The sequence below is a fragment of the Theropithecus gelada genome, chromosome 7a (genome assembly GCF_003255815.1).
Source record: "Theropithecus gelada isolate Dixy chromosome 7a, Tgel_1.0, whole genome shotgun sequence".
Lineage (NCBI taxonomy): Eukaryota > Metazoa > Chordata > Mammalia > Primates > Cercopithecidae > Theropithecus > Theropithecus gelada.
In genome coordinates this window covers 18,474,632-18,490,785 of record NC_037674.1, presented here as the reverse complement: position 1 = coordinate 18,490,785, position 16,154 = coordinate 18,474,632, and the positions used below count along the sequence as shown (strand labels likewise).

At 38.4% G+C, this 16,154-nt stretch overlaps 1 protein-coding gene across 1 annotated transcript in view; it reads left to right on the top strand.

Annotated features, from left to right (window-relative positions):
- Positions 1-16,154, top strand: part of UBR1 (ubiquitin protein ligase E3 component n-recognin 1) — a 154,655-nt gene that overhangs the window by 23,105 nt on the left and 115,396 nt on the right. Inside the window, exons 3-6 of the mRNA XM_025390690.1 lie at positions 956-1,034; positions 6,648-6,758; positions 10,816-10,946; positions 13,691-13,829. Coding sequence (XP_025246475.1) covers positions 956-1,034; positions 6,648-6,758; positions 10,816-10,946; positions 13,691-13,829 — 460 coding nt within the window. The remainder of the gene's footprint in view (positions 1-955; positions 1,035-6,647; positions 6,759-10,815; positions 10,947-13,690; positions 13,830-16,154) is intronic.

Below are 16,154 nucleotides of genomic sequence, written 5' to 3'. Positions count from 1 at the left end.
AATCCTGGCCAAGTACAGTGGCTCACGCCTGTAATCCCAGCACTTTGGGAGGCCGAGGTGGTCAGATCACTTGAGGTCAGGAGTTTGAGACCAGCCTGGCGAACATGGTGAAACCCCATCTCTACTAAAAATACAAATAATTAGCTGGGCGTGGTGGTGCATGCCTGTAATCCCAGCTACTCAGGAGGCTGAGGTTTGAGAATCGCTGAGGTTTCAGTGAGCTGTGATTGTGCCACTGCACTCCACTGCATTCCATCCTGGGTGATGGAGTGAGACTGTCTCAAAAGAAAAAAAAAATTAATCCTGCACTTTGCACTAATTTATATTGTTCTTAATGTCTCCTCCAAAATGTTGAATAAAACAATACATTTAAGAAATTGTTATTGAGGGAGAGATAAAGAGGTATTGGATTTCTTTCATTTGTTCAATAAATATTAAGTACCCACTGTATGCCAGGCACCATTGCAGGTGTTTGGGACACTTCAAGGTACAATGAATAAAAATCCCAGCCCTTATGTTGCTTGCATTCTCATGAACTTTGTCTTTATCCAAGCCTCATTTAACAATGAGCAATCAGCTTTTGTAAAATATATTTATTTATGTAATAGGATGAGATGATGGTAGTTAATGGAAAAAGTGGATTATTTTTTACAACACTATTTTTGAATTGTAATCTAACAGTTTGAAACCAGGTCAAGGCCCAAAGTTATGAGAATGATTTCAGAAAGAAAACCAAACATCCAGACCTACACACTTAAATGTGGCTAAAATGAGACTAAAGTTATGCTAGCAATATTATCTTTGTTCAAAACATTTTCACAATTCAGTTTTTGAGGCATTTTCATATTCAGTTTGTGTACCATACAGGAAACTTGTTCACATTATATTATAGTCATACCTTGAGCATCAGTGGGAGTCATCTAAATTTTGGAATCTAATTTCTGATCTTTTTCAGGGATTGTGCAATTGATCCAACATGTGTACTCTGTATGGACTGCTTCCAGAATAGTGTTCATAAAAATCATCGTTACAAGGTATGAAAATATAACCATAAAATCTCTGAATAAGTAGGAATCTGATGACCATCTAGTCCAAATTCTTGAGTAGTAGTCACATTCCTGCTGTAACAGCTCTGATACGTGAACATAGCCATTTTAAAGAAAAGATTGAAAGAGATAAGGGATGTGTGTTGCTTTACAGAAAAGAAAAAAAGTGTAACTTTAGGGAGACTCAAGATCAGATATTATTTGATGAAGGGACCAAGATAAACCTTTAGTGGCAGAATAGTCCAAAACAACTTTTGAGAACAAGAAAACCAATAAAATTTTGAGCTCTTCGCTCTACAGTGTGTAATATGACCCTTCTTTGTGATCTCTAGCCTTTCGGTAGTTTGCCGCTAAAAAACAACTTGTAGTAAACCTCTCTATTCTTTCTCAAAAATACATACATACATACAAACATACACTTACTGTTAAAGATTGTTTTTAATAGAAATGTTTTTTTCATGTTGTTAAATGAGAAAAATGAGCCATAAAAGAGTGTATTTCTGCATCTATTTTAATCAGAAAAAAATGTACTTTTCAAATGAAGTTTGTGGAGTTATAAAAATAAAAAACTTTTGTTATACTTTTAAATGTAAAAAGCAAAATATATGAAATTATACATTGTGCTTTTTTTTAAAGAACATATTGTGTATATAATATTAACCATATTTTATTTTTATAATTTACCTATTATTGGGGTATTTATTTGGGTTTCAGTTTTTTTTAAATGATAAATTGTGTTACAATAAATACCTTTATGTGTAAATAATTTTTCTATATGTAGGATTATTTCCTTAGGATAGGTTCTCAGAAGTAGAATTACTGGATTAAAAAATGTAGATCTTTAAGAGAATAAAAAGGCAAGAGATAGATTGAGCAAAAAATCTTTGCCAAACATACATCTTTAAAAAAGGCCAGTGTTAAAAATATACAAAGAACTCTTAAAATTCAAGAGTAAGAAAACCATCCCTTTAAAAAATGGACAAAATATCTGAATAGACACTTCATCAAGAATATATACAAATAGTCAGTAAACACACTAAAAGATGCTTAACATCATTTGTCATTAGGGAATTGCAAATTAAAGCAATGAGATGTTACTATGCACCTATTAGAATAGTGAAAATCCAAAGCACTGACAGCACCAAATGCTGGTGAGAATGTGGAACAACAGGAACTCTTTGGTTTTTTTGAGATGGAGTTTTGCTCTTATTGCCCGGGCTGGAGTGCAGTGTTGCTATCTCGGCTCACTGCAACCTCCGCCTCCCGGGTTCAAGTGATTCTCCTGCCTTAGCCTCCTGAGTAGCTAGGATTACAGGTGCGTGTCACCACTCCTGGCTAATTTTTGTATTTTTAGTAGACACGGGGTTTGCCTGTGTTGGTTAGCTGGTCTTGAACTCCTGACTTCGTGATCCACCCGCCTCGGCCTCCCAAAGTGCTGGTATTACAGGTGTGAGCCACTGTGCCTGGCCAGGAACTCTTATAACTGGTGGAAATGCAATATGGTATAACTACTTCAGAAGATAATTCAACAATTTTTTACAGAAGTAAACATACTTTTATCATATGATCCAACAACAACACTCCTTGGTATTTACACAAATGAATTGAAAACTTATGTCCATACAAAAAAACTGCACACAAATTTTTTTTTTTTTTGAGATGGAGTCTGGCTGTGTCACCCATGCTGGTGTGCAGTGGTGCGATCTTGGCTCACTGCAACCTCTGCCTCCTGGGTTCATGCAATTCTCCCTCCTCAGCCTCCCAGGTAGCTGGGATTACAGATGTGTACCACCATGCCCAGCTAATGATTGCATTTTTAGTAGAGATGAGGTTTCACCATGTTAGGCTGGTCTCAAACTCTTGACCTCAAGTGATCCACCCGTCTCGGCCTCCCAAATTGCTGGGATTACAGGTGTGAGCCACCGTGCCCGGCCAGTGAATGTTTTATAGCAGCTTTCTTCATATTTCCTAAAATTTGGAAGCAACCAAGATGTCCTTCAATAGGTGAATGGAGAAACTGTGGTACATACATACAATGGAATATTGCTTAGTGCTATAAAGAAAGGAGCTATCAACTCATGAAAACACATGGTGGGATCTTAAGTACATATTGATAAATGAAAGCAACAATTCTGAAAAGGCTACTTACTGTATGATTCCAACTGTATGACATTTTGGAAAAGACAAAACTGTGGAGGCAATAAAAAGATCAGTGGTTGCTAGTGGCTGGGGGATGATGGTGGAAGGGAATGATCAACCACAGCCTGTGGGTCAGATCTGGCTCACTATTTTTGTATGGCCTCAAACAGCTGAGAATGTTTTTGTATTTTTAGATGGTTAGTTTTAAAAAATGTTTCATGATGCATTAAAATTATATGAAATTAAAATTTCAGTGCCTGTAAATAAAGTTTTATTGCAGCAAAGCCATGCTTATTCATTTTTGTATTATCTGTGGCTGCTTCTGCAATACAGCAGTAGCGTTGAGTAATTTGACAGAGACTATGTGGCCTGCAAAACCTAAAGTGCTTATTGTTTGGTCCTTTATACAGAAAGTTTGCTGATTCTTGCTCAAATAGACGCCTCAAGAAGGGCACATGTGTAGTGTTCCCTGAGTCCTGATGCGTTCAAGATCAGACCTTTATAGCTTGGCTGGAAATAATATCCTTAGTTTGCATTTTCTTTACTTCAAAGTACTACTCAGCTATTGTTTTGTTTCATATGTTGTTACTGAGAAGTCTAATGCCAGTCAGATTTTCTTGTCATCGTATCTCATCTTTTGCCTGAATGTCCTCAGGACTGTATTTATTTATTTTTTTGTACGGAGTCTCCCTCTGTTGCCCAGGCTAGAGTACAGTGGCGTGATCTCGGCTCACTGCAAGCTCCACCTCCAGGGTTCATTCCATTCTCCTGCCTCAGCCTCCTGAGTAGCTGGGACTACAGGCGCCCATCACCATGCCCGGCTAATTTTTTGTATTTTTAGTAGAGACGGGGTTTCACCGTGTTAACCAGGATGGTCTTGATATCCTGACCTCGTGATCCGCCTGCCTTGGCCTCCCAAAGTGCTGGGATTACAGGCGTGAGCCACCTTGCCTGGCCGCCCTCAGGACTTTTATCTTTAAAGTCAAATAGTTTTGCTAGGATGTATTTTGGAGTTGATCAGTCACTCAAGAATTCATGGGCCCTTTTAGTGTACAGATTCAGGTGTTCTTTATTTCTAGAAAGTTTTTCTTAGTTTATAGTCTTATTTTTAATTTATTTTTAAATTTTAATTTAATTTGATTTTTTTTTTAACTGAGACGAGGTTAAAGAACCTGTGTTGCCCAGGTTGGTCTCAAACTTCTGGGCTAAAACAGTCCTCCTGCCTTGGCCTCCCAAGGTGTTAGGATTACAGGCATGAACCGCTGTGCCTGGTCTATAGTTTTAAATGTTAGCGGTGTTCCATTGTTTTGATTTTTTTCTTCAGTGACTCCAGTTATGGTGGCTTTCTTATGTCTGTCCCCCATTTCAATGACTTTTTCTCTGATCCTACTTTTTACTTCATCTCATTTTCATTCTCTTGTATTCCTGCTTTGCTTCAATGTTATTCATTAACTTTTCATTTGAGCCTATATTTTGGGCACTTTGTAATGTGTCCAAAATATGGGTATGATTTTCTCATTTTCTTGTATTTTTTTTTTTTTCTGAGTTCAGTTAAGTCTCATTCCTACTTCTTTGTCTATTTCTGTTCTTAGTTTTTGTATTATTTACTACAGGTGCATGCCACCACACCTGGCTAATTTTTAATTTTTTTGTAGAAATGGGATCTTGCTGTATTGCTCAGGCTGATCTCAAACTCTTGGCCTCTAGTGATCCTCCCACTTCAGCTTCCGAAAAGCACTGGGATTACAGGCATGAGCCACTGTGCCTGGCCAGTTTTTCTGTTTCTGATAAAAGGTGTTTTAATCTGATTCAAGTCATAATCACCAAATGCTTGTTTGACTCTATGTAATTGAGTTTGGAGCATTGTGTTATAGTTTTCTTTAGCTTTGTGTTTGGCTTTTGGCTCTTATTTGAATTTTTTGCCCCTTCCTCTTTTAATTTTTACATGTTTATGTGAATATGGGCTGCTTTTTCCTATTCTTTCTCATTTCATGCTCAAGGGTCACAAGTGCTCTCCTCTGTCAGTTCTTCCGTTTTCTGTGCAATTTCTTTTTTTGTTGATGATATTGGTGGTGGCGATGTGAAGGGATGGGTTTGGCATGTCTTGTTTCTCTCTCATTTCTATAAAATTTACTCTTATATCCCTTTTTCCTTCATTGCCATGTCTTTAGGGGTTTCCACTTTGTAAAAATGTATTTGATTTTCTTCCAAAAGTACTGCTTCTCTGAGGTTGCCACCTCTGGTCCTGCTCACTTTCCTGGTCAATCAAGTCCCAACTCGTGTTTAGGTTTCATCCCTTAGCATTGGGCTTTCTCTTTTGGGGGTGATTTTTTTCTGTGTTTCAGAGTTTCTTCTAAGTCCTCTGTACCTCTGCACTTCTTTATGGAGTCTTTAAAGCTCCTCTCTCTTGCTGTCTGCACCCACAGGCTTGAAGGGATAGGCAATGGGAACTCTTTTGGAGTATGTCATACGAACGGTGTGGTATATATATATTTTTTGTCTCCTAGTAAATGCTAAAAGTATGGATAATGTGTGGTTTTAGTGTTCTCTTTATTCTCTTTATGTTTTGGAGGAAGTTTGGGGGAGGATTCAAAATAAAGTTGTTGCCATCATCCTCTGCCTGAGGTAGTACACTTTAGATAATTTTTTTTCAGCAACACTGAAAGAATAAAGTTTATAAATACATTTTAGTTGCTATGGGACATTAGTGTAAAATAAAATACTTTATACATTTCTTAAGTACTATGTAAGTATCATCATAATGAGTTTTTTTTAAGTTTGTTTAATTTAAAAAAATCTTATCAAGCTGGGCGTGGTGGCTGAAGCCTGTAATCCCAGCACTTTGGGAGGCCGAGGCGGGCGGATCACCTGAGGTCGGGAGTTCGAGATCAGCCTGACCAACATAGAGAAACCCCATCTCTACTAAAAAGACAAAATTAACCAGTCGTGGTGACGCATGCCTGTAGTCCCAGCCACTTGGGAGGCTGAGGCAGGAGAATTGCTTGAACCCGGGAGGCAGAGGTTGCGGTGAGCCAAGATCACACCATTGCACTCCAGCCTGGACAACAAGAGTGAAACTCCATCTCAAAAAGAAAAATCTTATCACTCAAAAATTCTAGGTGTTGTATAGATTATTTTTGTACACTTCGCAATCTATTCTTCTCCATTAGTCAAAATTTAAACAACTATGATTTAAAAATTAGAGTTATGTTTCAAAAGCATATCCATTTTGGCAGTTCATTTTTGTTGTGATGAAGTATTCAGGATTTGGAAGTTTTTGGTTTGTTGGTTTGTATTTTAGGTAACTAATCAAAAATGGTTTTTGTTACATCCAGTTAGTATTACATTGAACTCAGTTCAGGTTGGAGTATTGGTGAGCATTTATTATTTGAGTCATCTTTATCATTCTTCATGCTTAGTAAAATGTTTGAAATCAAGACAAACTCATTTTTGCTTTATCAGATGCATACTTCTACTGGAGGAGGGTTCTGTGACTGTGGAGACACAGAGGCATGGAAAACTGGCCCTTTTTGTGTAAATCATGAACCTGGAAGAGCAGGTACTATAAAAGAGGTAAGAATGCTATTGTGTTAAAAATTGTTAACTATTTTAAGTTTGCTGAAGTTAGATAAGAATAAATGTTACGTGTATAGATTCCGGTTAGAACCCTGATATTTTTATTCTCATATTTAGCTGTAAGGAGATTTTTTTTTCTAGCTCCAGAGAAGTTAAGGATTTGATAATGTCTCTAAATTAGAGAGAATGAATTTACAATGAAAAGATGAAATCGGAAAATGTTTTGTTAAGCAATCAACTTGATACATAAGAGTGCACAAGTCGGGTGCTGTGGCTCACGCCTGTAATCCCAGCACTTTGGGAGGCTGAGGCGGGTGGATCACCTGAGGTCAGGAGTTCGAGACCAGCCTGGCCAACATGGTGAAATGCTATCTCTACTAAAAATACAAAAATTAGCCAGGTGTGGTGGCACATGCCTGTAATCCCAGCTACTCGGGGGTCTGAGGCACAAGAATCACTTGAACCTGGGAGGTGGAGGTTGCAGTGAGCCAAGATCATGCCACTGCACTCCATCCTGGGTGACAGAGTGAGACTGTATCTCAAAAATAAAAATAGTACACAGCATATAAGCCTAAATAAACAAAAGGAAGTAATTAATAGATAAGAGTAGCATATAGTGAATTAGTAGAGCTGATATATACAGTAATTGCTTTTCTTAAAGAACATGTCAATTAGATTAAATAGATACATCCCAGTCAAGGAAATAAAAAGTTTGAGCAAGCCCAGATATAGACAATTAGAAATGAGAATAGGGAAATAACCATAGAATCACAGATACAGAAGGAATCACAAGGATTATAAAATACTCTTTTAATGATTTTGTGCAATTACACTTGAAAATGGATTATCTTATCAGATAGTATAGAGTACAGTATTTTTATTCAAAAGCAGAGAGAAAACTTGGTCAGTTACATTGAAGAAGTTCAGAAAATTGTCACAAAAAAGTACTTGCCCCAGAATGCCATGTTCAAAAGTTTTACAGATGAATTATTTCACAACTTCAAGGAATATCATTTTTGTGCTCTTTAAACTGTTGTGGATATCCCTAAAACAGCAAACACCTGTAGGGCACGTATGTTGATCTTTTAAGTACCATTCTGCTCTTAAAGCAATGACACTTGTTGTCAGAAATACCTGGTTCCAGGTCTGGGTCAGGGAAAGTATAAGCTCATGCAAAAGAACGTAGGACCCAGCTTGAAAAGGTTCACATTGACCTTACTTGGATAATTGAAGCATCAAAAGAAAAAACAATAAATAACCAATATAATTGATTGAATCACATTGACTATATAAAAATCTATGAGTTCCTAATGAAACCTAAATGAGAGCTAGATGAAGTAAAACCTGTTTGTCACAATGAGAAGTAGCTGTACTGTCAATTTCTTACTATTAAAATTGGTAAAGAGAGTGAAGCAAGCATTTATCCTGTCTTTTCAATAAGAATTGTATTTCATGGTAACCAAGTATCTCTAGTTCATTAGGAAAAGCTTTTCTTTCTGGAGAAATGCTAGCTAATAGAGAAGGAATGATAGAACTAGAAAAATCAACATTTTGTCAACCATAAGGAAATATTTGATTCAGACAAGGATGCTAACATTCTTAAGACTTAGGTTGATGAGGAACAATATTTACTTATTTCTAAATTATTGATTATTCGCTAGTCATAAGGGGAAAAAACAAATTTTACAACGGAGTTGTCGTACTGTCATCACCTGAAATCAGTCATTAATATTAACATCATCATTAATAAGGAAGTGATATGGCATAATAACCTTTTTTTTTTTTTTTTCTTTTTTTGAGACATAGTCGCCCAGGCTGGAGTGTAGTGGCGTGATCTCAGCTCATTGTAACCTCCACCTCCTGGGTTCAAGCAATTCTCATGTCTCACCTTCCTAAGTAGCTGGGATTACAGGCATGCACCACCACATGCAGCTAATTTTATATTTTTAGTAGAGATGGGGTTTCGTAATGTTGGCTAGGCCGATTCAAACTCATGGATTCAAATGATTCACCTGCCTCAGCCTCCCAAAGTGCTGGGATTACAGGTGTGAGCCTCCACGCCCAGCCAGCATAATAAGCTTTTCATATGATATACAATGAAGTATATAGTTTTAACATTTGAAAACCAATCAATGTAATACACCATATAAATAGAATAAAAACCACATTATCGTCTCAGTAGATGTAGCAAAAACATTTGACAAAATCCAATAGCCTTTCGTGATAAAAATATTTCAGCAAACTGAGAATAGAAGGGAACTTCCTCAACCTTTTTCATAGTTGTTCTGATAAAGGACATATGTGAAAAACTCACAGTTAATATCATAGTTAATGCTGAAACAGTGGATGTTTTCCCCTTGAAGTCAGAAACAAGACAAGGATGTCTGCTTTTGCTGTATCTGTTCAATATTGTATTGGAGGTTCTACCAAGGAATTTAGGGAAGAAAAGTAGTTAAAAGGCATCCACATTGGAAAGGGAGAAGTAAAACTAGCTCCGTTTGCAGAGGACATGATTTTGTAGACACTAGGCTATTTTATCAATTACAACCATAAAATATACACATCTTCGGCCATAAAATACACACAACTGGTGGCTCACGCCTATAATCCCAGCACTTTGGGAGACCCAGGCAGGAGGCTTGTTTGAGGCCAGGAGTTAGAGACCAACCTGGGCAACAGTGATTTTGTATATGAAAAATCCTAAAGAATCCATAAAGAGTTATTTTTTATTCTATTTGTATGGTGTATTACATTGATTGATTTTTAGATGTTAAAACTATGTACTTCATTTTATATCATATAAAAAGCTTATTATGGTGGCTGGGTGCAGTGGCTCACTCCTATAATCCCAGCACTTTGGGAGGCTGAAGTGGGTGGATCACTTGAGGCCAGGAGACTCCATCTCTACAAAAATTTAAAAATTAGCTAGGTGTGGTAGCACATGCCTGTAGTCTTAGTTACTCAGGAGGCTGAGGTGGGAGGGAAATACAAGTAATTTTTGTAGCATTATCTTGTTACAAAATCTTGCAATCTTGCTGATCTTTTTACATTATTTTTTACATCCTGGCCAATACTTACTGTTTTGTGCATTTTTTGTTGTAGCCACCTAGGTAGCCGTGAAGTGGTATCTCATTGTGATTTGGGTTTGCATTCCCTAATGGCTTATGATATGGAGCATTCAAGTGGATTTTATAACTGATTGACTTGAACAAGCTTTTTATTAATGTTCTGTAATGAAAAGAACATTGCTTTTTTGTGGGAGTCAAAAGACCCAGATTTTAGTCATGTTTCTGCTCTTTATAAGCTCTGTGATCTTAGATGAGTTCCTTATCTTTTTTTTTTTATGGTTAAGCACATGACATTAAATTTATCATCTTAACTGTTTTTAAGAGTATAGTTCAGTAGTGTAGATATAGAGTTCAGTAGTGTTAAGTATATTCACTTTGTAGTGTAACAGATCTTAAGAACTTTTTCATCTTGTGACACTGAAACTCTATACCCACTAAACAACCTTCTGCCTACCCCCAGCCCTTGGCAACCACCTTTCTATCTTCTGCTTCTATAATTATGACTACTTTAGATACTTCATATGAGCAGAATCATACGGTATTTGTCCCTCTGTGACTGGCTGGGTTCCATTTCTTTTCGATGTCATTAATACCTGTTCTGCCTTAGAGAGTAGCCAGGAGGATCTGGGGAAACAAGTTGTGAGAAAAGTCTTGGTAAGCTATAAGGGATAAACAATTGTTATGTGATATCATCATAATTAGCTACTCAGAAAGGCAGGTAGGAACATTTGTAAGAGAGTATTTCACTAATGGGGAGACTCCATGGTTCTGCCTCCTTTTTGTCATCAGTAACACCAACTCGGCCACAAGGGGTTAAGCTAACCTGATCTAAATATATAGCAACCCTGTTGAGCTCAGCCTGAATTCATTCCTGGAAGATGTTGTAATGAATTCAGCAAAGTGATTATTTTAACTTAACATTACCTTCCTTATCCATTTATTTGTATGCAATCTTGACCAGTATGTTTTTCTGTGCTTTTTTATAGAATTCACGCTGCCCGTTGAATGAAGAGGTAATTGCCCAAGCCAGGAAAATATTCCCTTCAGTGATAAAATACGTTGTAGAAATGACTATATGGGAAGAGGAAAAAGAACTGCCTCCTGAACTCCAGATAAGGTGGGGCAAACTGTCAAACGAAACGGGTTTTAGTGATGGTTATTTATATTGTAAAATGTGTGTTTGATAATTGTTTTTGTTATTTACTGCCTAATTATTGTTAGAAAAATTCTTAGTGACTTATCTCTTGGGAATATTTCAGAATGTCCGTTTGTATGATATACTTTGCTAGGCACCATCCAGAAGCTAAGCCAAAAGAATAGTCTATCAGGAGCTTTGAATTTCTAGGAAGAAAATATCAACATTTTTGGGGTCTTGTTCTAAATGGTTTATAAGGACCTAGCAGCCTCTCATCGCACTAGGTAAATAAATTGCCCAGTTTGATCCTGGCCTGGACTAATGTCCAGTTTCCTCAGGAGGTTTGTGAACAAAGGGACTTTGAAACAGTGTATCTCCCTGTAGCCCAGGTTTTTAGCTCTTGTCCTGATCAAGAAAAGTTTGATAGGAATGAGGAAATGGCCCTTTCCCCTGTGCTTTGGTATCTAGAATTATTGAAATTATAGGGATGTAACTTTTTTTTTTTTTTTTAAGCTAAAACTCGGCAGTTTCTGGTAGCCATAAGTGTTCCAGTGACAGTAATATTTGCTCTTAACTTACAAATGCAATAAAGGAATTCTGGATCTGATATGAAGATAACTTTCAGCTGTGTGAGAGTTTTTCTACCTGTGTAATAGGATTTTCACATAATTGCAGCACAAATCTAAATAGTCATTCTTTGAGTTTACTATTTTTGTTTATTTTGTTTTAAAGGGAGAAAGAAGTAAGAATTCTAATTAATAGAGAGATTAAATATACTATTAAATGTACTATTTTGACTTATTAGGCCAAAAACCAGTTGTGGAAATAAATGTTATGACAAACTGTATCCACAAATATGTTAATTTCCAACAGGTGTTAATGTCAGTTAAACCTTATAAGTCACTTTATGTTGATAAACATAATATGAGCCATCTGCCCGTCAAAAAAAGGAGGATTTCTTGAGTGTCATTGTATATGTGAGTAGCACGGGTCCTTGGGTTCACGCATCTGAGTTTGGGTTCACGCATCTGAGTTCTAGGCCCTCTCACTGCCTATTGGAATTGTGACCATGACACACATGACTTTTAACCCCTTTAGGTCTCTGTTCTCTAAAATGAACGAGGGCTGAGAAAATATGCCCCTCAGAGTTTTGAGAATCAATTGAGTGTATTGTAAAAGTATGTTATATATTGTTTAAAACTGGGAACATAGGCCAGGCACAGTGGCTCACGCCTGTAATCCCAGCACTTTGGGAGGCTGAGGTGGGCGGATCATGAGGTCAGGAGATCGAGACCATCCTGGCTAGCATGGTGAAACCCTGTCTCTACTAAAAATATAAAAATTAGCTGGGCATGGTGGCGGGCGCCTGTGGTCCCAGCTGCTTGGGAGGCTGAGGCAGGAGAATGGCATGAACCCAGGAGGCAGAGCTTGCAGTGAACTGAGATGGCGCCACTGCACTCCAGCCTGGGCGACAGAGCGAGACTCAGTCTCAAAAAACAAAACAAAACAAAACAAAACCTGAACATATATGTAGCCCATGTCAGCTGTTTTTACTATCTTGTGAAATCCTCATAACACTCTTAAATGTAGATATTGTGTTCCATTTGGAGATGAAAAAGCACTGTCATCTCAGCAAGATTAAAAGATTAGGTGGCCTGTCTAAGGTCCTGTTGCCAAAATGGCAGTGCTGGTGCTTAAGTATACTGTATACTTTTTAAAACTCTAACTTAAATGTACATTAATACCAGTATCACTTAAATAGAAGGTAAAAAAAGAAAAAAATTCAATAAAGTTTGTTTTTGATTACTTGCTTCAAGGTTCTGAGCCTGAGGCCTGTCTCCTTTTGTCAGAATAGGAGATAAGCAAGAGTTAAGGGTAGTATTAAAAATGTACAGTCAGGCCGAGACAGGCGGATCACCTGAGGTCAGGAGTTCAAGACCAGCTTGGCCAACATGGTAAAACTTTGTTTCTACTAAAAATGCGAAAATTAGCCAGGTGTGGTGGTGGGCGCCTGTAATCCCAGCTACTCCGGAGGCTGAGACAGGAGAATCACTTAAACCCAGGAGATGGAGATTGCGGTGAGCTGAGATCACGCCACTGTACTCCAGTCTGGGTGACAAAGTGAGATTCCATCGCAAAAAAACAAAAAAACCCCAAAACATACAGTCACTAAACTGAAACTTTTGAAGGTAATATGAAAAATTGGGGGAAAAACATGGAAAAGGAAATACCTTTATCAGGGTTTTAAAAAGTGATGGCACTATACCACTTAAAATCAAATTCTGGGCCGGGCATGGTGGCTCACACCTGTAATCCTGGCACTTTGGGAGGTCGAAGCAGGCGAATTACTTGAGCTCAGGAGTTTGCAACCAGCCTGGAGAACGTGGTGAAGCATCTCTACAAAAAATACAAAAGTTAGCTGGGCGTGGTGACACGTGCCTGCAGTCTCAGATACTTAGGAGGCTGAGGTGGGAGTATCGCTTGAGCCTGGGAGGGAGCGGTTGCAGTGAGTCAAGGTTGCGTCACTGCACTCCAGCCTGGGTGACGGAGTGAGACCCTGTTTCAAAAAAAACCCAAATTCTATATTACTTTTATGGTGTTACTTTTCTACAGGTAGGAAACTACACAGCTGTTACATATAAATTTTGTCTTTTTTTTTTAACTTTTCCTTTGTTTATTTGATTAGTATCTAAATATGTGTGTGTGTTTTTTTTTTTTTCTAACAGGGAGAAAAATGAAAGATACTATTGTGTCCTTTTCAATGATGAACACCATTCATATGACCATGTCATATACAGCCTACAAAGAGCTCTTGACTGTGAGCTCGCAGAGGCCCAGTTGCATACCACTGCCATAGACAAAGAGGTTTGTGGTCTCCTTTTGAATTACGTTTCTGTTTTCTAAAAGCTTCCTGGCAGCCAGGTGTTGACTGAAGCCCTTGCTCAGTATTGTGTTAGGTCTGACCATCCTCTCCATTTATTCCTTACATCCTAGGGAAATTGGTTAGAGCTTCAGTTTTGTGTGTGTGTGTATCATAATTTTAGGTAACTGTTTATAACTTTCGTCTTTTATTTTAAATAATTAGAAAGTTACTGAATTTGGGCGGGCGTGATGGCTCACGTCTGTAATCCCAGCACTTTGGGAGGCCGAGGCGGGCGGATCAGGAGGTCAGGAGATCGAGACCATCCTGGCTAACATGGTGAAATCCCGTCTCTACTAAAAATACAAAATTTAGCCGGACGTGGTGGCAGACACCTATAGTCCCAGCTACTTGGGAGGCTGAGGCAGGAGAATGGCGTGAACCCGGGAGGTGGAGCTTGCAGTGAGCCAAGATCATGCCACTGCACTCCAGCCTGGGCAACAGAGCGAGACTCCATCTCAAAAAAAAAAAAAAAAGAGAAAGTTACTGAATTTATTTGGCAAAGTGTAGGTAAGAATGTCATCTCAACTTTAGTCTGGTCCTATAATTATTTATTGAATGAATGAATAAGTGCATGAATTATGAAAAGTTGATCATTTCTGAGGTCTTAACATGATTTATTTAAATTATTTTTAGAGTAATATTAATTCTATGGCTCAGTTTATTTAACATCCATCTGGAGCAAAATGGGTTCTTCAGATAATATGAGTATATAAAAGGAATATCAACCTCGTCCTTGCCCTTGGGTGCAGTATAATCTAGAGTAAGAAATAGCATGGCATTAGTCATGTAATTTTTTCATTTTTAATGTACTTTTTAAAAACACATGGTTTAATATAGAGTTAGAATAGGTGGTTAACTTTCTCTGTGTTTCGTATGTGTAGCTTATGTGATCGCAAATCATTAATGAAAGAGCAAATGGCCGGGCGCGGTGGCTCAAGCCTGTAATCCCAGCACTTTGGGAGGCCGAGACGGGCGGATCACGAGGTCAGGAGATCAAGACCATCCTGGCTAACACGGTGAAACCCCGTCTCTACTAAAAATACAAAAAACTAGCCGGGCGAGGTGGCGGGCGCCTGTAGTCCCAGCTACTCGGGAGGCTGAGGCAGGAGAATGGCGTAAACCCAGGAGGCGGAGCTTGCAGTGAGCTGAGATCTGGCCACTGCACTCCAGCCTGGGCGACAGAGCGAGACTCCGCCTCAAAAAAAAAAAAAAAAAAAAAAAAAGAAAGAGCAAATGAAGTGAAAAAAACAAAAGGGTGTGAACAGCTAATAATAGCTAACATTTACGAAGTATTTACATATGTCAAACATGGTATACTTTATATGTAATATCTCACTTAAGCCCTATAGCCATAAGTCAACTCTTTGAGATTGATACTGATATTATTATCTCTATTTCATAAACCTGTGTTTATACCTGGAGAACTAAGAGTATCAATATCTTGGCACACTGGTAACTCATTCTGAGTACATAAGAATTCTGGTTAGTGGCCAGGCGCGGTGGCTCACACCTGTAATCAGCACTTTGGGAGGCCAAGGCACGCGGATCATGAGGTCAGGAGATTGAGGCCATCCTGGCTAACATGGTGAAACCGCATCTCTACTAAAAATACAAACAATTAGCCCGGCGTGGTGGCGGGCACCTATAGTCCCAGCTACTTGGGAGGCTGAGGTAGAAGAATGGAGTGAACCCAGAAGGCGGAACTTGCAGTGAGCCGAGATCATGCCGCTGCACTCCAGCCTGGGCGACAGAGCGAGACTCTGTCTCAGAAAGAAAAAAAAAGAGTTCTGGTTAGAATGGCACTCTTGAAAGTTTAATGTTCACATGAATAGATCGTATTAAAAATGCAGATTCTAGGGGTCAGGTGCTGTGGCCCATGCCTGTACTTATAGCACTTTGGGAGGCTGAGGTAGGAGGATCGCTTGAGGCCAGGAGTTTGAGACCAGCCTGGCCAACATAGTGAGACTGTCTCTACAGAAAAACTGAGACAAAACAAAATGTAAATTCTTATTTGCTATGGGATATGCAGTTCAGTTCTTCATTTCTAACAGGTTCCCAGGTGATTTCTAGTAGGTTTGCTATTGGGTATGCAGTTCTTCATTTCTAACAAGTTCCTAGGTGATTTTGATACTTCCAGTGCAAGGACCACATTTTGGTCAGCCTATGTTTTCTCCAACATTTCTCTTGTATATAAATAAGTCTCTGTTTGCTCAGAGGCTAAAAAGATCAGTTATTTACTGATATGACCAGCATATAAATGTGAACTG